The sequence below is a fragment of the Podarcis tiliguerta genome (genome assembly GCF_965153285.1).
Source record: "Podarcis tiliguerta genome assembly, chromosome: 17".
Taxonomy (NCBI): domain Eukaryota; kingdom Metazoa; phylum Chordata; class Lepidosauria; order Squamata; family Lacertidae; genus Podarcis; species Podarcis tiliguerta.
This window is the reverse complement of record NC_139550.1, coordinates 4,370,685-4,396,295: the sequence shown is the minus strand read 5'-3', so window position 1 is coordinate 4,396,295 and position 25,611 is coordinate 4,370,685. Positions and strand designations below refer to the sequence as shown.

The 25,611-nt window shown below is 41.5% G+C and overlaps 1 protein-coding gene across 2 annotated transcripts in view; it reads right to left on the bottom strand.

The window, feature by feature from the left end:
* Positions 1 to 1,018: 1,018 nt before the first annotated feature.
* DGKQ (diacylglycerol kinase theta) overlaps positions 1,019 to 25,611 on the bottom strand; it is a 72,621-nt gene continuing 48,028 nt past the window's right edge. Inside the window, exons 14-24 of one of the 2 annotated variants that reach the window (XR_014506280.1) lie at positions 24,760 to 24,798; positions 23,383 to 23,498; positions 19,546 to 19,697; positions 17,500 to 17,648; positions 17,027 to 17,208; positions 16,538 to 16,638; positions 15,054 to 15,200; positions 12,515 to 12,626; positions 11,676 to 11,828; positions 6,062 to 10,111; positions 1,019 to 5,625 (exon numbers count right to left, since the gene is read on the bottom strand). Coding sequence is in view for 1 of the 2 variants with exons in the window: in XM_083419592.1 (XP_083275718.1) it covers positions 10,013 to 10,111; positions 11,676 to 11,828; positions 12,515 to 12,626; positions 15,054 to 15,200; positions 16,538 to 16,638; positions 17,027 to 17,208; positions 17,500 to 17,648; positions 19,546 to 19,697; positions 23,383 to 23,498; positions 24,760 to 24,798 (1,250 nt within the window). In the remaining variant the exon portion in view is untranslated. Of the gene's footprint in view, positions 10,112 to 11,675; positions 11,829 to 12,514; positions 12,627 to 15,053; positions 15,201 to 16,537; positions 16,639 to 17,026; positions 17,209 to 17,499; positions 17,649 to 19,545; positions 19,698 to 23,382; positions 23,499 to 24,759; positions 24,799 to 25,611 lie in introns of both variants that reach the window. The other variant, XM_083419592.1, reaches the window with a different exon arrangement.

The window sequence follows — 25,611 nt, the reverse complement described above, 5'->3', positions numbered from 1 at the left end:
AGGAGTCCCCGCCTCCAGAATCAGCTGAGCCGGGGCTGGGGCTTGAGCCTGAAGGGTCCTCACCTGTGCTGGATCCTCAGGTGCAGGCACCAGCTGAGTCTGCTCTGGCTCCGGAGCTGATGGAGGACCCATTGCCTGCAGGTGCTCCACTCTCAGCCCGGTCAGAGGAAGTTGAGGTTGCCTCTGGGTCCGGCAACCCTCCAGCCTCTCCTGAGCTGCAGAGGCTCAGGGCAGAGAGGCGGAGGGAACTAAGTTCCCGCAGGAGGAGTGCTCGCCTCCAGGCCAGGAGAGGCGAGTCACCTGTGGACCGGGGCCGCCCTATGTCTCGGGGCAGATAAAAGCCAGCCAGCCCCAGTCCCAGGTTGCGGGAGCAACATTGTTGGTAGCCTGTTCCTGCCTGCACCCTGTCCTTCTTTTCTGCCAGAGTTCCTGACCCCACCCAACTCCCTGCCCTGGACCCAGCTACAGCTTTGATGGACAGCCTCCATACCGCACCATCAACCTCAAACCAGTTGTGAGGAGCCAATGTGGTGTAGTGGTTAAGAGCGGTAGTCTCGTAATCTGGGGAACTGGGTTTGTTTCCCCGCTCCTCCACATGCAGCTGCTGGGTGACCTTGGGCCAGTCACACTTCTCTGAAGTCTCTCAGCCCCACTCACCTCACAGAGTGTTTGTTGTGGGAGAGGAAGGGAAAGGAGAATGTTAGCCGCTTTGAGACTCCTTTGGGTAGTGATAAAGCGGGATATCAAATCCAAACTCCTCTTCTTCTTCTTCGAACTAGACTCAGACCTCGCCTCTCGGTAGCCCCTAGGACCAGCACAGGGAGGTACAGAATGGGTGAGAGAGCTCTGCAAAGTCTCCCTTACAGACAACCTGGCAAATAAACTGACGTTATCAAGTTATTACACCATAGGGAGCAGAGACACATTCACCTGCTTCCACATAGCGATGTTAGTTATTTGTGGACTAAGCTGGAACAGTTTCTTACACACTCCAAGTGCCCCAAGGCGTGCACAAGCCTTCTTGTTGCCACAAAACACAACATGGCCAGTTTATTCAGGGCTCAACAGAAATTAGCAGTTATATTTGTCACAGACAAATTCTAATCAGATGGTCAATACTCACAAAGCAATCGATACAGAATTTCAAATCAGTGCAAAAATATACATACAATCAAAATGAAACCAAACACAAATACGTAGCAAAAATATACACAGAATCTCTCTACGAATATAGTATATACTCTGAAGACAAACTGATATTTAAATAAAAAAAAAGAAAGAGCACACCATATAAATAATTCTTTTACAGTCATTGCGTGTCAGGACTGATCATTCAAAGGCAAGAAGAAGGGGTTTACAAGGCAGACCTCTAGAAACTAGTACACAATAAAAACCCTGTTTAAGACAGAAGAACAAGTAAACAAATATGATGTGCATTTCTAGCTTCTGTTTAGGCACACAATGTGGAAACGGTTCACCTAACGGTTATAATTTTACAATTACTCTTGAGCGAATAATTAAGCACACAGATTGCAAAGAGCAAGAACTACACAATAGGCAAACTATTGCAGGTGGCAAATTTTGCATTGTGGCATAATCAGGGGTGCTTTTAAAGCTATTCGCTACTAAACTTTGCTCAGCTTATTTAAATGGGTCTCAAACTTTCTCACACAGTGTTTCTCAGATTGATTTTTTTAAAACCCAGGCCCACTTCTAAGCTTACTGCACTTTCAAAGCCATCTCTTTGGCTGGTGAGCACACCACAGCCTCTCACACATCAGGACATGTATTCAGCCCACTGTGGGATCTGTGGACTGAGGCATTCATTCAACGCTAGCATTAGAGAAGTCCAACACGGCACCTCCATCTCTCTCCCAATCCAGGTCTTCCATACGAGGAAGCAGGAAGGAGGGAAACTCTGTGGCCAGAAGATCTCTTATCTACAGCTTGCAGGGTTAGCAAAGCTTGGGTGGCTGCAAAGCTCAGTCTCTGCTGCCAAGACAAAAATATGTCTGGCTTTTCCACAGCTGGGCCTAATACCTCCCTGCAACTCCCTCCCCCCATCACCGAAGAGGAAAAGGGGGTAACTCCAGAGTATGAGAACCACTGCATCTACTACCAAAATTAGTAAATGTTTTACAGTTCAAGATGAGCCACAGCACTGAACATATGTGCACAGCATATATTTAGACTTCTAATACCCAACCGCACTGGAATAAAATTGATGTATTTGTAGTGTAGATGTGGCCTGAAGTTTGCAGTTCCACTAGATTATAGTTCCTATTTAGCCTTTATCGAACAAGAGCAAGAATGTATCTAGACATCTTTCCTTAGTTACAAAGAAATGAGCGGAATGATTTACAACAGATACTAATTTTTGCATTTAACATTTGCGAAATTAAGTTTCTCTCAGCTCATTTCTAACACATTATACTGTTGCTATTATGGGAAACAGAGCAGTCATGGGCTCCAAAAGCACAAAATTGTGCCTGTCCTTTGTTTGTATAGATTTGGCCAGAATTGGTGGAAAATGAATAAATTCTAACAAGGCCACATCAGAACAATCTGGTTTAAACAAATTATTGAAAATTAAAGAAACAGGATCATCAAGAGGTGACCAAACATGAAGAATTTGCACATTATACTCATAGCCGTGGTCTTCAAACTGTGCTGTGGAGGTTAAACCTAAGATTCCTTCCAAGCTGATCAGAGATTCTCTTTGGTGAGATAATACACAATGGTGAACAAGCTCCCCTGAAAGACAGCCTGCCCGCCACAAGTAATTGTGCAGTGCAATTCTTTTATGGGGTGTTCTAGGGCACATTCATTATTTGTACGATACAACTCTGAAACTTTTATCAGGCTGGGCCAGTTTGAAAATCACTGACTGAGAAGAATGAGCACAGCTCAATACAGACATATATGGAAATTTAAAGCTAAGCAGCTGTTCCAAGTTCTCTCAACTGTAGATATGCAAGAAGGACCAAGCATGATTTACATAAAATGATTCATGCAAGCCACCTCATAACACTGCACAAAGCATTCCCTGCTGAAAAGGACCAGCTTTATACAAACCAAATTTCACTTTCCACATAGGAAATAATGCACACAGTTAGCACATGCAACCACCGTGATCGACACACATGTATTTTAGTATGTCTCTGGACCTCAACTGTCCCAGAAAAGGGTTTCCAATCATGTGTGTTTTACACAGGGAAATATGCATGTGTGCTTGTCATATACAATTGCATGTACATGGGAAATTAAAATTCCCTGCTTGGAAGCCATATTTGTGTATGAAGTTTGGCATGTACTGAAATGTTACAAGAAAATGCAGCATTAAAGGGACCTATAAACATACTTTTTATTAAGTCTGACGGGGAGGGGCAGAACCCTGAAAACAGGTTCTTAGTTGTTTACAGAACGAATATCTGAATTATCATTTACATCAACGCTACTATAATTGCATAGAAAACCTTCCTTATAAATTATCTTCAGAAAATATAAACCTTCTTAAAAATATTCTAATTCAATATTTGTGTCAACACAAACTTTTCTCATCCTGGTCTTCAAAAGATTTTTTTTTTTAACAAAAAACCGCCCACAGCTTTTGAAGGGTTCTACTTAAGAGGTTGTGTCAAGAAAGGCAATTAATACCATTAACTGTCATTAGCAAGTAGACTGGCAAGCCTTCCAGTGGAAGCAGTGCATCGAGATGGAAGCTTACAATCAACAGTCACCATCTTGTAAACATTAAATTTGCTAACCTAACTGCATTAAATTATGCTACTGTAAGCAATGCAAAGATTCGCTTTACATTCAACGCAGAACTATAGGAAGTTAAAACCATAACGACTGCAGCACCTGTTCCAGTATAACCCAATTCACAACCTAGTCAGTCTGAATTTCAGCTACACGTTATGTTGGAAGACCTCCCTAACTTAATACAGACAGACGGACAAAGGCTTTGCGGCCGCATGTGATCGAGAACTGGATCTAAGCAATGAGGCTGGGTTGTTTTTAAATCCCTATTTTGTTTCCTCACTCATAATCACCTCCCAAAGCTCCCATGGGGGAGCATCGAAAGGCGTTCCCCCAACATGACCCATAGCAGCTTTGGGACAAATTTCAAGTGAGGAAACATTGCAAGCAATAATATAACTCTACCTTCTCTAGCGCCACGCAGACCCAATTTGGGGGAGACTAGCTGCTCTGAATCTTACACAACTGTTAGAATATCTGGCTATGGATCTTTAACATAACATGCTTTTGGGATGTAGTGCTTCAGCTCAGTGGGGCTGCAGATAAAGGGCAGACAGAATCATCACAGTAATTTGTTCCCATGGAACTGAACAGGGCTAAATTTACATAAGAGGTTTGGGAATGACTTAAGTTCTGCTCAGCTCAGGAAGAGAAAGGATCTTTGTACACATTTGATCCAACGCACAGTAGATCCAGTGTGCTGCCCCAATGTCACATTTTCAAAAAGACAGAGCTCAATCTGCAAACACCCAAGCTACAAGATCTGTATACCACAAAATTGGAGAGCACAATGTGCTACATTGAGCTGTGTGTGCATTGGTCCCAATACAAGCGCTGAAAGCTAACACTGTCCGTCGGACAGAATGTCTGTATAGGGTTTTACTTTAAAAATCTTTAACACGCAGTTTATATCTGAGCTTAAAAGTGAACTTTCAGTTAATTTGTTAGTAGCCTGCTATATTCCTCTCCCGAATCTCTGAGTGGGCAACAGGAGGTGTGGGGGAGGGAGGAAGGGGGTAGTTAAGTAGGCATAAATGAATATACTGGAATTACAAAACTGAATTTCCTGTGGTGTACTTCAGACACAACCTCAATCCTAAAATGCACTTGTACAAAAAGGGCTTTGTATTAAGCTATACCAAATATAATGCAATTTCTCTTACAATTACAAGTGCAAAACAAAGGTAGCATGTAAACAATGGATGCAGGTCCTGATTTTTTTAAAAAAGAGTATTGGCTGAAATCAATAATGCAGTTGATTTCAAAGATCCCTGCATGAAGACAGATTACAGCACTACATTTTTGCCAATGCTGACCTAAGCTTGGACATGAAGATGAGCGCTTTGTACGGTGAGAAAAGCTGTGCTAGTGGTGATAGGGGGTTTTTGTCCTGGAAAGATGGACCATGCATTTACTTCATAATGTATATAATGGTGTACACACACACACACACACACACACACACACACCGATTTTAGAAACTCCAACATCTCTGCACACCTGAGTGTGGACTTGTGCATCACATACAAAAACAATGTGTTAATTAGCCACAATCCTGACTCCTGACTCCAATACAGATTAAATGCTAGTTTCATGCAAACCATGGTTCGCAAATCAGAAGCATGTGCTCTCTCCTCAAAACTCTCCCCCTCTTCCTCCACTGCCTTCCTGGAGTTCACTTTGGTTGCCTTACATTTGTGTCAAACCAGCCATGGTTCCCTTGTAGACTAGAAGCTGAAGTGTGCTTGCAAACCAGGATTGCCTCTGCGTTTACTGTGCACCATCACAAACCACGGTTATGCAAAGCCATAGTTAATGCAAGGAAGAGGGAGGAACTGCAAGTTTCTGCAGTTTTGCAGGGAGCTAATGGTACATCTGCACCAGGCCAGAGTCAGGTGAGAAACAGGCATGAAAACAATAGGGATGCAGCCTACTATTAGGAAAAATTGGTCCCCATGACAAATCACACCATCACAACTGGAAGCTTCAATGGTTTCAGGAGAAATGATAGAAACTGGCAGGAAATCCATTCCATCTCCAAAAAGACCCTAAATATCTCCCTGGTTTCAAAATTAATTTTCCATGGGCTGTTGTTAGAAAAACACCATCTTTGGATCCCTGTCCATTACCTTAAAAAACCCTCCAAAAAGCCATGGTCTACAAATAGAGAAAGGCTTACAGACAAACTATCGCTGAAATAGTCCTGTGAACGTACTCAATTACTATATTATTAGGATGACATGTCACTTGGATTAAATATATGTGAAGAATGCAGTAAAAATGGAGTGGATAAGATTACATTCTGGGAAGAGCACTCTTTGCTGTGCTCGATGAGCTGTCTCACAATACATCTCCCCCAGACCCCTAATGAGACATTGTTCCTTAGTTCACAAAAGTGGAGAAACTGTAATGCCAACAACAAGTTCTAGTTCCCAAACACAAAAACCAGGCGCACAAGTACTGCTTGGTGTGCCAGCTTTAGCTTGTTTTGGGGCACATAGTTCACATATGAAGGGCTGAGTTGGACCAAAGACAAAACAAGCTGCCACTTGACTTCAAAGTAATCTCTCTTGGGTTGTACTTAGACTTTGTGCTGGAGATGTACTTCTCATAGTGCACAACTTTACTCTAGCCAAGCAGCTGTGCAAACCAGTACTAAATTGCACAATATTTGTGCATGACAAGAACCAGTCACTTGCTGCAGCTACTTTCTGCCAACAAATTCATAGCATGCTACCGCCATTTATATCAGGGATTTATTTGGGGAAACATACACTCTTCATAAATAGCATATTATTGCACTGTGCTATTTCACTAACGAGCAGTGAAAATCAACAATATGATAAACCAAGGTAAGAGCAGTTTATGCTTTCAGGGAGAAACTATAAATAACTAAATACAGGGCTTGGTAACCAAAGAGGTACTGTGAGATAGCTCAAGGCTTTGAGCATATTCAGTGAAATTTGATGGTCCCTCCCCAGCCATAGGACAAACTGCATCATCCGAAATGAAACTCCCTTTAGTTTTAAATTAGTATTTCATGGGGGTAGTTGCCATTCAAGAAAAATGAGTTCAAAGTCCCCTTGAATACTTCTACTTTGCCTGCACAATATTTTATACCTAGAAGGATCTAACAAGATGAAAAGGTCTTAAATGTCTATTCACATTCATCTGTGTATCAAAGCTCAGAGTTTTTGCAAAGAAAGCACCTGCCAATGTTACAAGGTCTACAAAATATGCAGCATTCCCCAGCTAAACTCTGGTTGGTGTGGAAGTACGTTTAAACTGCAACGTGCTCTAACAATCTGGAAGACAAATACATGTAACAAAGAAGCCACAGTGTTTTGTTTTGTTTTTGCTGTGCGGCGCACAGTGCATGAAGAGAGCCTTTGTGTAAACATAGTGCAAATCAGAAATGGACCCACAAGCCACACTGGAAGCTTTGTGCAGATAAAGCACTGGCAATGCGCGGAGTCTCACTGGGTGGGTCCAGTCCCGACGCCACCCTTCTCCCAGGAGACTCTTGCAGCAGTGACAGCTGCGTCAAAATGACAGTGCTCCAGCAGACATTCGTGTTGTGTAGGAAGAGTTGTTCTGCAGCAATTACGCATGCAATGAGACAGCTGCTCCCGGGAATACCCGCTGCAAACCAGAGCAACTTGCAGTTCCTTTAGGTTGCAAAGCGTCCCAGGCATGAATGCCTGGTGGAGCGGGAAAGGAGTTGCTCACCTTCACTGCTTTCCTGATGCTGTGCATGCCACCGTTTTCAAAAAAGCCATAGTTGTGCACAAAAGCTTGATATGTTCTCATTAACTACATACAAAATGGGGTATTAGAATAGATGACAAGTGCAGTACTGCGGCTACCACAGCCCTCTCAGGCTGCTTCCAGATGGACAAAGGCAGCCTAAGAATATTTGTTGCAAAAGCATCTGAAAGACGCAATGTTGCATCTATAGGATTTTGACCCTGTTTGAGGGTACTGCTACTGCTTCTGCATTCAGGAGTAATGATATTCTCTCCATAATTAAATACAGCTTGTATTGGTATTATCAGAAACAATGCTAAAGTCACCAGCTATCTTGCTTAATCTTCCTTCTGCGATTAGCATCCACAGAAAGATACTATCTTCATTTGGACACAATGAAAAACTATGATTTATCTCCTCGTATCCATGCAGTGGCTGATCCCTGAAACGATAGATGATGGTTCTATCATTACAGGAATGAAGTGTAGCATAGTTGTGAGAAGATCGGAAGCCTTTACTTCCATTTTGGATTAACTAGTTTCACATCATGCCTAAGCTCTAAATGGTGGTCAATTTCAACTACGGTTTACTGAAACATGCCAGCTTCATAACTCATAAACCATAGTTTGTCCAGGTTCAAATATAACAACAAGTTACAATTAATCAAAACTGAAGTAGAAGCTTCTAATCTCCTCATGATAATACTGGAGAAGGAAGCGGGGGAGAGTGCAAGTCTGAGACTTGATGCAGCTTGTTCACGTAACCACAAACCATAGCTTAGCCTTATGTCTGAACAGAGTCTGCATCAACTTTTCCTTGTATGGTCAATATATTTATAGAGCAGGGAATGATTCCCTAGTTACAAGCAAGGACCTATCTATGTAGCATTTTTATCTGCACAATCAGTACAGCCGCATCTAGATCTAGTCACATAAGACACACTTTAAAGACAAACAAACATGTAGACCAGTTCATCAATAGAGAAGAAACTAAGGCATATTTCAACTTAGTGTATCAATACTTAACATAAATGAATGCTGATTTGTTTACTAAATTGTGCCATATTTACTGATTATTGGTTTGCCATTCATAGTCTCTTTGTATGTTAAAATAATTTAGGGAACGAAATTAGAATAATAATTTAGGGAATGAAATTAGAATTTAGGGAATGAAGTAAGAAAAATCTCAATATAGGGACCTGAACTATAAAAAAGAAACATACACACAGAGAGAGAGAGAGAGAGAGAGAGAGAGAGAGAGAGAGAGTTGGAGAAAACCAGAAGCTTGTAGTGTATAGAAAAAGATTGTGCAGTATAAAAATAGATAAAATTATATTAGGTTTTTAGGGTTCACTGGCCATGTTCACACATTAAGCCATCGTTTACCACTATGCATACATGTCGGAAGGAGCCACAAGACTTATTGTGCTTCCTCTTCTCCCAAAACACCAGAAGAAGAACTTCACCAGAGTTTAGTTTTCCTTTTCCTGAATGTCAGCCAGTCTTGCCTTTCTGGACAAGGGATTGTGGCTTAAAACAAAACTGGTTCATATAACAAGCAGAATCATGGTTTGCAGCTGGCTAGGTTTGAAACTGAGAACCACAATCCCTGGTCTGGATGATAAGACGTTGTTTACCATTACATGTACAGCCATTGAGTAGTGTGGAAGTGTTCATGCAGGCAAATAAAAAAAGTAGCTAAATATCCAAGGCACAATCCATACAGAGCTATGCATGCGGAAGGTGGATCCCTATTGCATTCAGCCAAGCCTGCCAGCTCTCTGCTGAGTGCATCTTTCCAATCAAGGGAGTGTTGAGTAATTTGTGGCTTTGCAGACTTGGGAAGGAGCTGGTGGATCTCTTTTATATGCAGTTTGGAAGAGCCTCCTTTAACTGGAATCTGCCAGGAACGTTGTAGTGAACCCTGGCATGGTGGCAGCACACCTAGTGCAGCGGAAAATGGGATTGTGCCGCTGGAATGATATCCATTTGCTCCCAATCCTACTTAAAGCATTATTGCACAAGTAATCAGCAACATCACAAAAGTGACAATTTTATCCCTTCACCATGTTTCCCTCTTGGGGAACGCCGGGGTAGCTTTAAAACTCTTTAAGTAGGTTTCAGGTGTTTTTTTAAGGGTTAAAAACTTATTTTATAAAAATAAGTGACTCCCAGGGAGAATAAGGCGAGGAAAACGTAGTATATAAAGAGCACGGCATAATGGGATCTCTGCTCTACTGGCTACGGGCATGAAGCAAAAACTGGTTAATGGTTTATGGAAAGGCTACCTAATGCGAACTTCTCCGACCAACATGAGATGCATAAACTAAATCTCATGTCGGCTACAGGATAGGCACTGTACAACAAACATGGAAATATAATTACAACAGGCTCTTGTGCAACCAATTCTTAACTTGGAACTGTACAAATACAGTTTTACACCAGGCAGATCCATCTCGTCTATAGTAGGTGTGCTGCATTTGTTCTGTGGATATCGTTTTCCATCAGCGACCCACTTCATTGACCATCATGCTCTCAGATCTTGAGTCCTTTAAATTTCCTGATTTTTTCTGTTTCTGTTTCGATTTCTTTAACATATGAACCTGTAATAAATATGTTAAAAACAATCACCACAACACAACCTTTCTTGAAATCCATCCTTATCCGAAATAATTTTTTCTTAATGTCAACAAGCAGCTTTACACCTCATTTTCTTCTTTCCCATCTACAGGTATTGGTAAAATACATAACAAAAGGCTGCTAGGGTAGACTAGAGTTGAGATTTAAAGGTGGGCGTTTAATTGACATGGACTCTTTCAACATTTTAGAGCGTACATGCTAAGAAAACACCTCCATAGCACAGATGTTACTTATTTTTAATCCATCCATCTTTCTCAAGAGATAAGGCAGTGCACCTTGGTGAACTGGATGTGGGCTGTGGGTTAGCCAACCCTGCCTTAGACATTGCCCATTTTGGATGCAACATCAATTCTGCAAGCTGAAATGTGCAAGAGCATTATGCTTGCACCAGTCAGCCCTTTCTGGTAGGCTACCAATAAAAACTTCCTGGGTAAATTAACTTAATGGAAAATTGTAATGGCCAGAATTGGAAGAAACCACAATTTAAAACCATGCCTGAAATTAGTTCTGGATCCTGGTTTGTTCTGATTCTGGTTCAGATGTAATAGGAAACGATGGTAAATTAAGCCAGGAAGACTTCCGTCACAGCACGCCAAGAAGGTAGGGAGGGAGAATGGGGCTGCAGGCACAAAGCTCATGCAGCTTAACAAGCCAACATGGATTATGTCTGAGCTGGAATGATCTGAAAGATTGTTCTGAATATTTATGGTCCATAGTAGGGTGGTCCAATGCATGACCCGAGTGCAGCAACATTTGACACAAACACACCCAACCCTTGTGCCACCTTCCAAAAGCCAACTAAGTGAGGCACTGGGCTTTAGAAAGGAAGTGTGAGGGTTGTGACGGGGTCCTAGAGTCTGTGTCTCCTTCCCAAAGCCTAGTTAGCGTTTTCCCAGCTTTGGGAAGGAGGTGAGAGGGCTGTACGTTAAAGCGACCCCTGTCCATTAGGTCCAGGCATGGCCGACTCTGGGGTTGCGGCGCTCATCTCGCTTTATTGGCCGAGGGAGCCAGCGTACAGCTTCCGGGTCATGTGGCCAGCATGACTAAGCCGCTTCTGGCAAACCAGAGCAGCACACAGAAACACTGTTTACCTTCCCGCCAGAGCGGTACCTATTTATCTACTTGCACTTTGACGTGCTTTCGAACTGCTAGGTTGGCAGGAGCAGGGACCGAGCAACGCGAGCTCACCCCGTTGCGGGGATTCGGACCACCGACCTTGTGATCGGCAATTCCCAGTCTCTGTGGTTTAACCCACAGCGCCACTCGTGTCCCGGGAGGGCTGTAGGACCCTGCTAAAGTCTTGCGCCTCCTCCTTAAAGCCCAGCACCTTGTTTAGCCAGCTTTGGGAAGGCAGTGCAAAGGTTTTAGGGGGGGACAAATATTAGCCTCCCTCACTCCCCACTTGGCAAGGCAGTGTGCAGCCCACTTGATATGAAAAGTTGGGCTGCCCTGGTCTATATGTATAGGGTGCATGCATTTTAATGCCTTATCTCTATAACATGCCCAACACAAAATGTTTATCAATACCTTTGGTCCTGCTGTAGAAATAATGATCTGGCCTGGTGGCTGGATCCAGGGCTCTCCATCAACTTGTACTGGGATTGGCTTCAGAAGCGTCAAGCGGAAGTAGGAGCCCTGGGCTATTCGGATGCCTGAACGTAGACCCCCCTGGACTTGACCCTATGTAGAACAATCAGAACGCTCCTTTCAAAATCAAATATCAATGTAAAGAGAAACCACAAACTTGTTTTACAAGGTAGGGTATTTATCAAACTTATAGCACGAGTGTACTAGATATTTACAATTCTGGAAATCTTTCCTAAATTTTTCTTCACATGAAACACTCCCAGAATTGTGACCAGAGAATGTATTTATTGGGGGGGGGGGTGGTAAGAGAATACAGTGGAACCTTGGTTCTCAAACAGCTTAGTTGATGAACAAATCGGCTCCCGAATGCCGAAAACCCGGAAGTAAGTGTTCCAGGTTTAGAATGTTTTCTGGAAGCCAAACATCTGATGTGGCTGTTGGCTATTGTTTCCAGGGCGCCTGCACCAATCAGAAGCCGTGCCTTGGTTTTCGAACATTTCAGGAGTTGAACGGACTTCCGGAATGGATTAAGTTTGAGAACCAAGGTTGCACTGTACTTTGATCACCAATACAGTTTATTTTTACAACCTCTCATTAGATATCAATTTAAATTTCATTTATGACTTAAGGCATCCCATGTCAAGTCAAACGGGGTGAAAATATTCTTACGACTGGCATCACATTGCCTTTATGAGTCAAAGGAAGATATGTTTAGACATAAGGTGCTAATGGTTCTCTTTGATTTAGCCGAATGCAATGACGTTTAACACTAGACTTACCATGTGAACAACTCCAGTGACACCAACTACTTCTAGTAAGCCATCGTCAATTCTTGGTTTTTCAAACCGATTATCGTTATCAGACCCCCAAAGATCGGCACCAGAACCCCAGCTGGACAGAATACAAAAGAACTGTAAGTAACAATTTTTTTTTTTTAAAAAAGTACCTTGTTCTTTAATCAGTGCAGCATAGTATCCTCCTACGGAGAATTATTTTATAACATAACATAAAATAATTGCATGAATATGTTCCCAAACCAGCAACCTGCATGCTTATAGTTCATGCTTCTTACAGAAGCAATGACAGCAGAAGTGTGAGGCCCATGTCCTCTACTGTCCAGAAGTGCAAAGAGTCACTTGTGCTTCTTTTGTTGACACTTCTTAAGAAGAAGAAGAAGAAGAAGAAGAAGAGTTTGGATTTGATATCCCGCCTTTCACTCCCTTTAAGGAGTCTCAAAGCAGCTAACATTCTCCTTTCCCTTCCTCCCCCACAACAAACACTCTGTGAGGTGAGTGGGGCTGAGAGACTTCAGAGAAGTGTGACTGGCCCAAGGTCACCCAGCAGCTGCATGTGGAGGAGCGGAGACGCGAACCCGGTTCCCCAGATTACGAGACTACCGCTCTTAACCACTACACCACACTGGCTCTCGTGAGCCTGTGAGCTGCCCTGAGCCATAGCATTAAAAAGCTGGAGAGAGGGTGCACCCACTGAGGTGAATGGAGCTGGGGATGGGAAACTCATTCAACAACATGGTGCCATCCAGATGTTGCTCCATCCACCCCAGCTAGAAGGACCAGCGGTCTGGGATGATGGGCGCGGCAGTCCAGTAACATCTGGAAGGTACCACTTTGAACCTCTAAGGCGGGGGAGCAAAAAGAGTCCATTCCCATTCAATTAATCATTAATATATTCACTAAACTTATTTTTCCTTCAGAAGCCATACTTGTGCCCTCAACCCACCTCCGAGGCAGGCTTCTCATTGCTTGTCAACATCAGCATAATACACTCATGTGATGCTTTTTAGTTCTGTGGTGTTAAAATCCATACCACACTGAAACAGAATGGTTGCAATTTGACCACAAGGAGGCAAAAGATGTGACACACATAGTACTCATTCGGCTGTGTAAAATGCAAATATGTATTTTACTTTTGGTAGTGGCAGATAAAGCTGGAGTTGTGCTCAAACTATGTGTTAAGCACGGAGTTAAAGGAACCATAACCAGCTGTGAACATAGCCCTTCTGTCTAGGAGTAATGATTTGTCCAGAGAGATTTTCATATCGCCATCGGGACCAGAGAACTACAACGTACTCTGATTATCAGGAAAGTCACCATCCTTCGGGAGACTCTGTGCTTTTGGCTTAATGACCAGCAGAGGGCACTTTAGGATACTTCAGAAGACAGCACAAGTTACTAAACGAAGTGGAGGTGAGCCTTTAACCTTACACTAACTACAAACACTTTACGCTAATCTAGGAACACTTTAAAGGCTCTGCCATGAAGATATATAAATAAGAAGAGGACGGATATCCTAATGAACCCTAACTCCACCAGCAAGCAATGTATCAGCTAGTCTATCAAGCTGCTTAGCTAGAATGGAGATTTTCCAGTTAGAGGCATATACTAACTAGACATGATATAGGGAACTTAAGATATGTGCTATCATTATACAGTTTATTTGGAGGTGAATATGACTGTGTAAGAAACTAGTCCTGCAGTTTAGGTTGAGTCAGAATACCAGGCCCATATTACATTATCTTTTAATTTATTGAGAAACGTTAGAAAGAAAAACATTTCTTATATTAAAAAAATGTATAGGTTTTTTTTAAAAAAATCTCATCAAAACCTTCTTCCAATTCTCCTTAAAAAAATTATTATGCATTTGCATCTGACCACTCTTTGAACAGATGCTGATTTATCTAAGGTTTGTCTGGGTCTATTTCATCAAGAACGTTAGTAGCACTGGTTTTGTTCAATTCATTTGTGCTGTAACTCTATATTTAAAGGAATAAGAACATGGTGATGTAGCCCATGTTTTGCACTTAGGAGGCTGCTGGCAACTCTAGTTTGAAGGGAGGAGGGAAAGAATTTGGAAAACAATGAAAAGCTGTTGCCAACTGGAACAAATGATTACTGAGCTAGGAGGATCAATGGTATGACTCAATATAAGGCAGCTCTTCAAACCATCACAAGCTGAATGGACAAAGGCAGAAGGGAGAATTAACAGAGCAGCCCAGATTCTCTGTGTTAACGTGAGTCTGTTTTTACACATTTCTGAAATGGGCTACACTTTATCAAAATAGTTGCCTCTCTTCAAATCAATGTATTTCAACTCTGCAAACAGTTCTTGCTGACACCTGACCAACTGTGATATACTTTCAGCGTCGGTGAAGCTGAAGCTAAATGGAAGAATCCTATTGAAGAGATTTTGGCTATTAAAATGCAGAACAGGGTGCAACCATAACAGCAGGATTCTTTTCCTCCAAAAGACAAGAACTCTGACAAAACCGCATGGCACAGACATATGTATGGTTTCTACCTGGGAATATTAATGAAAATAAGGCCTTCGATATTCGGAAGCTCAACTTCATGCTGGTCCACTTGAAGCTTTATTTCTTTATGAAGATTTCTTGTGTGGCTCATTTTCTGCAATCCGACTTTTACATAGACACCTTTGTTGTGAAACCTAGAAAAAGAAAATATTTGTTCAACACAAACAGAGCACTTCATATTGCATCACTGTTTTGCTTTCCTTGCTGATTAAAATTGAAGATGAAAATGTGTTCAGGGAGACTCATTTTTTTCTTTTTAAGGTAAGAAAATACCCAGGTGCAGAATATAGCTAAAACACAAGCTAACACACACACACACACACACACAAGGTTGAACAACATGTACAACTATATACTACAGCTCCCAAGAATGGGACAATTCAAAACAAACCTACTGATCTTCCCTGGTAGCCTGCTGTTTCATAGCATAACCTGGCTAAATACACCCTTAAATGGAAATATCAAAACAAATGCCCAGAAATCTAATCAGGAAATTGAATTCAGAGTGGGGGGAAAAACAGTTTGATCCTATGAATATTTACTAGGGAGCTATGTTGAAAGTGGTGTTTATGTAATATTTGTGCTTACTTACAAATCTACAATTTAAGCATAGGTGGAGGTACAGCTTGTATCACTCTTACAAACAACAATTCCACTGCCCCGTCAGATCTCCAGAATCCCAAATGGTGCCTACCTTTCTTCAGCTCCCAGTTCATCCATCTCTCCCTTGCCCCCCCCTCTAAAACTTACTCAAACTAGTTCCTTTGTTCCTTTACACACCCAAACCTAGTTTCCCATTATTTATCCTTAGTGGGGATGACAAGAGGAATGCTACCTAAGGAGATTCCTAGCCTTTCAAGACCATATACCCAAAATTCCATAACAAAGGATGTAACTGGCAGCTTGGCTTCTGATCATTAAGGAATACTGAATAGTCAGAACACCCTAAACTGTGCTCCGAACTTCCAGGCAAGTCCACAACATTCTAATTCATCTTAAAACACACAGATTTTGCAGTGATGGGTTAAGCTGAGGCCAACCAATGCCGGTTTGCAGTTGTGAAAGAAAGAAGCTCTTCAGAACAGTCATGTAAACAGATCTTGGTAGTGGTTTAAATCAGATAGGGAAAATCACATTACAGATGCTGCCTACATGGTTTCAATTCACAGAGAGGGTGTAGCAGGAAGCCACAAAAAAGTGCTCCCACACCCACCTGTTTCATATTGATGCAAGTGCAAATAAGGCTTTGCCTACATCATGGGACAATTCCAAGCTAATGTCCATTTATTGATGTACCTGATCCCTCAGGGGAAAGTAAATACATATATCGGGATTATATATAGAGGCCAGAAATGTTACAGCAGGAACAAAATAATCTTAGGCAGTGTCAAAGAAATAAGCATCCTTGTTTTTCTCTGTGAATATGAATGAGAAAGTTTTATCCATTTGCACAAGAACAGGGTCCACATACCTGCTATTGAATTTGTCTGGCTCCTCTTCCCTGGCATGATGAAAACCTAGGCTCAGCTCTGCATCAATTCCAAGGCCACAGTAATTGTTCATTTGCACAATCTAGATAGATAGATAATTTATTACTGTCAGAGACCAGCTTATAAAACACACTTGGGGGTACAATCCCAGAAGGAAAACAAACATTTAAAACAATGTACAACAATAAATTTAAAATTTATAAATGTGATAAGCGTATAGACACTTAAAACTTTCAGATAAGCTAATAAAACAGAAAAAGTAAAATTTTACAACCTAGTCCAGATTTTTTAATTTCCAACCAGCAGTACGGAACATTCACATCACAGCCCCTTCAACTACAGGCAACGACCGATTCACGCACATCCACTGACACCCAACAACACACACGCATCACGGCAACCCAGAAACGGCCAGAAAAGGGGGCGTAACAGGGGCGGGGGTCGTAACAAAATAAACATGAGAAAAATACCTTAGGAGGCTCCGGCTCTAGCACACCATTTTCTGCGCTTTCAATAGCCTCCTGAGCATCTAAAAGGATGGTCCAGCGATCCATAAGCACATCATCAGCTTCATCTACAGATATCAGAATGGAGTATGGATCTTCGCCACTATATCCAGCACCCCAGCGGAGCACCCTCCCCAAGTCATTACCTGTTTTTAAAAAGGACAAGTTTTTGTTAACAACCTATATGAAAGCAAAAGCCCTCACTCCAAAACAGATCGTGGCTATTAACTGCTTCTGTGCCACATTTTTCTTTTAATGTAACCTGCAAATTTACAATGCTTTAAACTTTTTGTAGCACTTGACCTCAGCATTAACAAACATCCTGCTCGCCAGAACAGAAAAACCAGAATATTTTCAGGGGAGGAGGGAACCTGTGAAGTCATGAGTGCAAATAACAATTTCGCATTGCTGTTCCTGAAATCCAGTTTCAAACTCACCTGTTCCCAAAGGTAAAATAGCCACAGACGGCTCTGAACAGGCAAGCTTGTGTCTGATCTCTTCCAAGGCGCCAAGAACCCAACCAACAGTGCCATCACCGCCACACACCAGTATTCGGAAACATGGAATTTGAGAGAATGTGTGAAACCTTCAATATAAAAAGCAAAACACAAGTGAGCACAACATATTTGCAGGAATTCTGTTAAATTCAAACACACATTCAGGTCTCTAATTATTTAGTGGATAGAGGGTTGTAGCCTAGGTCTCAAAAATATGTGTTTCATGTGATCCAAAGTTCCCTTCCAAGAAGTTGTGCAATTCTTCGAATGCAGGACCACAGGTTTATCTCCAGATTATTATGGGATTTACCAAGTGGTTTCCAAATGTATATGAAATATGCCTAGCTAGCCTAATGCTAAAAAGAGAGAGTGAAAAAGACCCCCAACTACTAGTACAACAAAGAACCACTGGTAGCAATTTTAATTGATTTTTTTTAAATAAAAAAAGCATTATACACACTTATTTATTTCAACACCTGGAAGGTTAGCTCCCCAAGGAGGCTTTCATCATACTAAAATATAAACAACCCCATAGAAATAATAAAAGGGGCCACTGCTACCTTAGACTGAAAGACGTAGAAACAGCAAAAGGAAAATAGATTGACTCTTTAAGTCAGATAATAACAGTTCACTCTAATTTTCAATAAAAGACAAGAAAGATCATTAGACTTTGCAGTTTTCACTCCCAGTTCACACTTGGGACATCGCTGTACAAACAAATGAGCTTCTGTTGCATTTGTTTAACTGCTGCCAAATGCCAGATGTAAAAATAGAAATGCTATTTATTAAGCCCACCCCTACAGTTCTGTTAGCTGACAGTAAAAGCTGTTGGAAATGGTGAAAAGGTTTATTATTTGACACGAGGGTAATACATCCCCAATGCCACTGAGTCTTTTGGCATTGACAGTGATCATCCTCAGCTGTACTACTCCTCACACTGCAGCTGTGCCCAGTTTCCACAATGCAAAGCTTTTGAAACCGATGGCTGGGGTCCAAAGACCTGGACCAGAAGTCCTGCACATCCATGAGGCTTTGGATTGGCAATCTGCAAACAGGAGCTCTACACCACTACTAAAGCATGGGGTTTCAGAAATTATTTATGACGCAGCTATGTTCAAAGAAAAAACGAAACCCCTAACAAATCCCACTAGGCAGCTGCTAAGACCTTGGAAGCACCTTAAACAGCTTTTCAAAACCCAACCCTTGTGTTTGTTTGCTGGCCAATGTTGAAAGCAAGTATGCCTTTATGACTACATTGTGAGAAAACAGTTTTAAGTAAAAATGAACCATGGGTTGGATTCAGCTGAACAGTTGCACTAGCAGGAGCTAAATTAGACTTTCTCTCCCTCTCCTCTAGGGCTGGGCGATATATCATCCAAAATCGGTGTGAAGTCCATATTGTGATATCAGTTTCGCAATTTTTGACCTGGCAATACAATACATCACAAATCATGATGTGTGTGGGGGGGGGGGTGTGCACTATCAAAAATCACTATGTGGGTGGAAACCATGAAGCCAGCCAATGCCTCTACATAGTTCCATCCTTATTTCAGACATTGTGCTGTATCAGTATCTCACAATGTTTAGCTGATGCTATATCAATGTTGAAAATCAGGTCTTGCCCAGCCCTACTGTCCTCCCACTGTGCGTGTCCCACCCCAAATCAGTTCTAGGAGGTTGGGAGAACCTCCACATCCCTGCATGGGGGGAGGAGAGAGCAGACATTTCTACCTGGCAAGGAGAAATACTTGCCCTGATGGCACGATTTCTCCAAAGACCTTACATGTGGTTCTCAGACAGTCTCCCCACCTAAGCATGGTTGAGGATCAAGCAGCTTAGTTTCAGCGGCTGAACTGTATAATTTTCTTTCAAGACTAGGAAGTGGAAGAATGAAAGCAAGGAGCCCAACACATAATAATAATAATAATAATAATAATAATAATACATTAATAGAGATATCTGAATTGGGCAAAACCTAATAATTACCCAGGCAGTGGTCCTCCATTCGTTAGTTCAAAGACTTGATGAGGATTTAACAGTTTTCTAAAACTGTAGAGCAAAGCCCGGCCTTTAAGTCCTCCACTCTTTGGGTTCACAAATACAAGCAATGGGCAGCAGTTCTGAGGAAGGTTGGTTTGCTAGAAGAGGGGGAAAGTAGTGGTTAAACAACGCTGCACGTGTACCCAAACAGATACCATTCCAAAAATACCCAATGAAACCTAAAAAAGGAAGACATAAAACATGGGCTTCTAAGAGGCTCAGGGCACTATCTACTTTACCTCATTCTCAGTTTTAAGTTTTTTCACTGCAGCATTAAAAAAAAAACAATTTTAAGAATTACAGGGGTGTTTTTGCCCCTCTTTTTTGTACATGCAAGCAATGCAGGAGCTCAGCACTTAAGGCTAAATAAGGAACTAAACCATTTCCTACAATATAAATATATATATATTCTGAATCCCAGAAGCCAGAACAGCAAGAGGGATCGCTGCGCAGCGAAAGCAGGGATCCCTCTTACTGTTCTGGCTTCTGGGATAGCTGCGCAGCCTTCATTCGCTCCACACATTTTCCCTTACTTTTTAGGAGGGAAAAAGTGAGTCTTATAGAGCAAAAAATACGGTATATCCCTGGGATGAATGATGGGGGTGGGGCTTTGGCATGTGTACACAACTTGTTTAAAAAGATATGTATATGCTGTTCCTACTGCACCCACTTGCTCCAAACAAGACTTAGCCTACCCACACCAATAATGTTTTCTTACATAAAATGCGGTGCCACTCTGAGTTCATGACAGAGGCAAGATTGCAACAATCCTCAATTTATAATCGGAATTGAGGATAAGGTACTGATTGTTTCAGGCAGCTGCTAAAACACATGGACAGCTTGCTTCTATCTCTGTAGGCAACTGGTAATCATACCAGCAATGGAAGAAAGCAACTTTTGTTAGCTTAGGCAAATAAGAGCTGGCAGCTACAGAGAGAGATTTATTCTGCATAGAATGAATGACCTAACACAACCAAACCCAGATCTGTTTGTGCCTACAGATCAACAATGGCAGGATACATCATGAGATGTATCAGACATCACACCATGGTTCGCACTAACCACAATTTGGAACTGAAAAAATGCTGAGCTGCTGACCACATTGGCAAACTATGTTTTAGAGCAGGTTCTCTGCTTTGGTTTTCCATTTATTCAAGACTTAAGATGCACAGGTCACCATAGGCAGAGCAACAGTGCTAACTACAGGTTGGTAAATTCAGATATCACATGTAAACCACGGTTAGCACAATTCATGATTTGCTAACCCACTCCAGACCATAGTTTCAAATTATGGTCTGATGGCCAATCATAAACCACCGTTTATCCTCAGCCATTGGTACCTGCTTCATTGTTACTTAATTGTTGGTTTAAATTTACACACATACACCTGAAAAAGAACCCCAGAATCTAAAAGACTAGCATTTTTAACTAGCTAGTTCAGATAGGAATATTATTCTGCTTCTATATTCTATATGCACTAGAATAGCTCTTCCCTTTTAATCATTAGAATACTTGGCATGATTACAATGGGCCTCAACTTCCTAGTGATTGTATGTGGAGTGAAACAAATGTGAATCCACTATGATTACATAAACATTAGTGCTTCCAAAATCACTTTTGGTTAACAGCAGTTGAGCATGTCATTCAAATCACAAACCATGGTTTGTCTTAACTATGGTTAGTTAAATCAGGATAGCTCATACAGTATGGTTTGAATTTAGCTTGTTTCCATTAACCCTAGCTAAGATTAGCCACACTCTGGGTCCAGATGACAGCAATCTAAAATGGAAGAAAGAGCTTTTTAAGTCCTCCTCATAGCCATGCTGCTGAAGAAAGGCAGCAGGAGTGCAAGAGCAAAGCTCACTGCAGTTTCTTCTAGTATTACTAAACTATAGCTTAGCATTACGTGTGTGTGACTTTCGTGCTTTACTTTCCATGAAGGAAAAACTCAATATAAGAAGCCACCTCTGTTTATCTTTGCATCTCTCTTCCTGCAGCAGTTTTCCCTGCTCTTCACTCTCACAATTCTCAGAGAAAATGAGAACCATGCAGGGATAAACAGAGAAAATCAACCAGTAGCTCCTCTGTTCCCATGTGTGATCTTAAATTTTCTTGGCCTGTAGATGGGGGAGACTTCAGTCATCTCAAAGGCAAAGCTGCTGAGATGAAAAAGAGGGTATACCAGCACGGTACTGCCTATGATGCCTGCAAACAATTTCAGTACAGTGGTACCTAAGGTTAAGTACTTAATTCGTTCCGGAGGTCCGTTCTTAACCTGAAGCACCACTTTAGCTAATGGGGCCTCCCACTGCTGCCATGCCACCGGAGCACGATTTCTGTTCTCATCCTGAAGCAAAGTTCTTAACCCGAGGTACTATTTCTGGGTTAGCGGAGTCTGTAACCTGAAGCGTATGTAACTTCAAGCGTATGTAACCTGAGGTACCACTGTAAATACCACCATTAAAAATCATAATGCATGAGATATTATCTGCTCTTCCTGTACAGTTCCTGTTTGCATGGGTTCAGCCTGTCCTATATGCTCCCACGGCACCCAATTTGTGTTATGCCCCACCTTGGCGGCAGTCATTTTGTTACTGGTGCCTCTGAAACTTTCTCAAAATTCCGAACGTGCCCACTGGCCTGAACAAGTTGGTGAATGCTGGTGTAACCTGACTCTTATTTATGTTAATCCAATTTTTGCATTAAAATAGTATGCACAGGGGCCTCTGCAACGGTGATGGAAAAACAGCAAGAACTGTCGCTCTCGCCGTTTATCTTCAAGTGAGAATGGAGGCTTTCCAAAAGCTTCATTATAAATCAAAGATATATGCAACTGCACCCATTATTCACCATGCAATCTTCAAAGCCTATATTTAGAATGCCATTTTTCCTACACTTCATAAGAAAAAAAAACGACCTGTTCTGGCCCCAGATGCAAGCACCAGCAATAGCACAATCCGGCACTGCAAAAATAACGCAACCAACAGGTTGGGTAGTGAATAAATCAGTCTGGAGAGAAAGACCTAAGCTGTTGGTCTCATTCATGTACCTGCTACTTTCACACACATATACCTTGCTGAGTGGCATGTAAATTTCACCACAGGGAAGAGGCTCCCATACTAACACAAATGCTTGCTTAAGAGGCCACAATGCATTCTCATATTTCAGGAGACTTAAACTTGGCAAAGTAGTTTAGAAATTACTTATGAGCTCACACAACAGGCTTCAAGAGAGCCAAGTAGATATGGACTCATTTTTTAAAGGGTACCTTAAAGTGGAGTAAATTAATCCATCATTATGCTCTCAACATACAGACAGCTTTGTTATTTAAGTCACATTTTAACTATCCTTCAAGATTATAAATGTTAAAGCTGTTTTTCTTTTAGGTAGAACAAAAATAGCTCATTATTTTAAGGACAAAATCAAACACGACTGTTCTTTGTTTATAACCACACATTCCTTTGTTGGCAGTAAACTTTGCTCCATTCCCTTATTTGTTAATTGCTCCCATCCCCTCCGTAGCCAGAGTAAAATGGCCAAGCAAAGTAGGGCTGGATTTAATTTATTTTCATGTGGAGTTCATAGAATCATAGAATTGTGGAACTGTAGAATTGGAAGGAACCCTGAGGGCCACCTAGTCCAACCCACTGAAATGCAGGAATCTCAACTGGATCACACATGACAGATGACCATCCAACCTCTGCTTTGCACATGAAACATGCTATATTTATCGTCTGAGCATTAGTTAATTTCTTATAGAACTTGGAAGCCAATTGTTCTTACCAGAACTTCAGGGATGACAACTGCAGTTAGTGGCTTGTCATTAACAGTGGTGTCTTTAGCTAGCATATAGAGTCTTTCGGCTTCGGCAAAACATGAAATTTCTAGTACAACAGCACCTAGAACAAATTAATTCAATAATAATTTTTAAAGGCTATACAAACATAAATGCACATAGTGATATGATGCAATATCTTTATTGTGTCACTAAAGGGTATATACAATGAAGATTGAGTGCACTGAACGCAACTCAGCTCACAAAAGTTAAAGAGGCTTAAACCTGGTCAGGTTGGTGCCTCTGGGTGACTGAGGTTATTCTTTGACAACATGAGCACAGCTATGATACACCTTTTTTGATGGTACCTTCTCTACCCAACAGAGGGTCTGTTTCTCCCAATGGAATTTCTATGGGAAAGGGTCATGGCTCAGTGGTAGAGCACAAGTTTTGCATCAAAGGGTCTCCTGTTCCAATTCCCAGCACCTCCAGGTAGGTTTGGGAGAGACCCCTAAAGACCTAAAGAGTCACTGCCAGTCACTGAAGACAGCACTGAGACTGATGAACCAGTGCTCTGACTTGGTATACGTCAATGTCCCCTATTCCTACGTAGACAGAACACTCTTTGACATTTTAGTGCTTAGCACACCACCTTCCAGATCAATTTGCCATCTGACCATGAGCAGTTAAGGTCAGAAGAGATGCAAATCAATATCTAACAGCTCAAAAAGGGCCAGAATCTAAGCTAAACATAAGAGGGGACAATAAGTACGTAGCGTCTTGAATAGTGCACTTAATCTTCCTCCAGAGAGGACAGCTGTGCTACAAATTGCTATGTTTTTCAAAAGGTTGTCAAGAAAAGTAGGGGGATTTCAAATCTGTTCAAGGGAAACATGAAACAGGGCTCCAAGACGAAATCCTCAGAAGGCATTCTTGCTCATATTGCTTGTTCCCCATGCGCCACATCATTGGCTTGTGGAGATAGTGACATTTATGTTTCTGCATGAGTAAGTATCTCTGCACGTTACAGGAGAAAGTGAGATAAGTAGACTGTGTTGATGGTAAAGTGTACTTCCACCCTTAAAAAGATTACTGGAACAGGAATACGAAAGGTGCATGGTATGATTTAAATGGGCATCATAGGAATGTATGCAACACAGAACCTTTCAACATAATCTGTTTTTTCTAAATACACATTTGTTCTCAGTTTTTCCAGGCTGGTGTTTTTTGTTTTTGTTATAGCAGACATGCCAAAAGACCTCTCCCAATCTCACCATATGAAAAGCGAGAGATGCGAAACATTTGAACAGACCCAAGGGTGGCACTTTATAACCAAACACTTTTTCCACAGCCATTAAACTCAAGATAAAATGCTATAGTCTTACCTTGAGATGAATATACGTGGCTCACAGAAACTAGATTTGCTGAAAAAGTAGAAAAAGCAAAACTTATTTTCTATGGGTAACATTAAAATGTCTATTCCCCTCCCCCCAGGTGGAAACAAACTATAGGTTACCGAAATAAATTTTAAAATTTAATGCTGTCCCATTTTACACACATTCTGTGAGATCAGTCTTGTTTATTTGAAGATGCATGAATGTTAAACACAAATTGCCCATGTATTTAAAGTTAAAGGCTTCAGGACAATAAACAGGATCAACTGGTTCGCAGCAGAACAAAGCTGGTTCCAAATCCTGCTAATGGAATATATTAGCTTGAGTAATATACACAAATCATATTTAAGATGCCTATTAATCCTAATTTAAATTGTTGTAGCAAACACTGCATGAGTGGGATTCCAAAGGGATGCAAGCATAGCTCTGTGCGTGGAATGGAGCTTCTGTGGACAACCTTCGCTCCTTCTGTGGTCAATTTTTGAAAAGCAATGAAGTGGTCAGGAGACACATGTAGTCACTGTATAGCATTGAGCATCACACAATGTTCAATAGCTAGGCAACAGACCCACATATCTTCACTTCCCCCCACATCCCCCCCTCTTTGCCAGAAGCCCAGCCAAGCTGGATATAAACAATCCAGTAGCGTTCGCTGGCTTCTGGCTCTTTTGCGCAATCTGTTTAAGCCCACATACAATTTTATTTCACCTTATTCATTTAAAACTTAAACCTCAATTGACAAATAGATTATGGGGAAATACAAAACAATCATTCACGCAAAAATGGGATATGTTCAAGAAATACCTACAAAAATATAATAACGACATAACATCTATGGCAGCG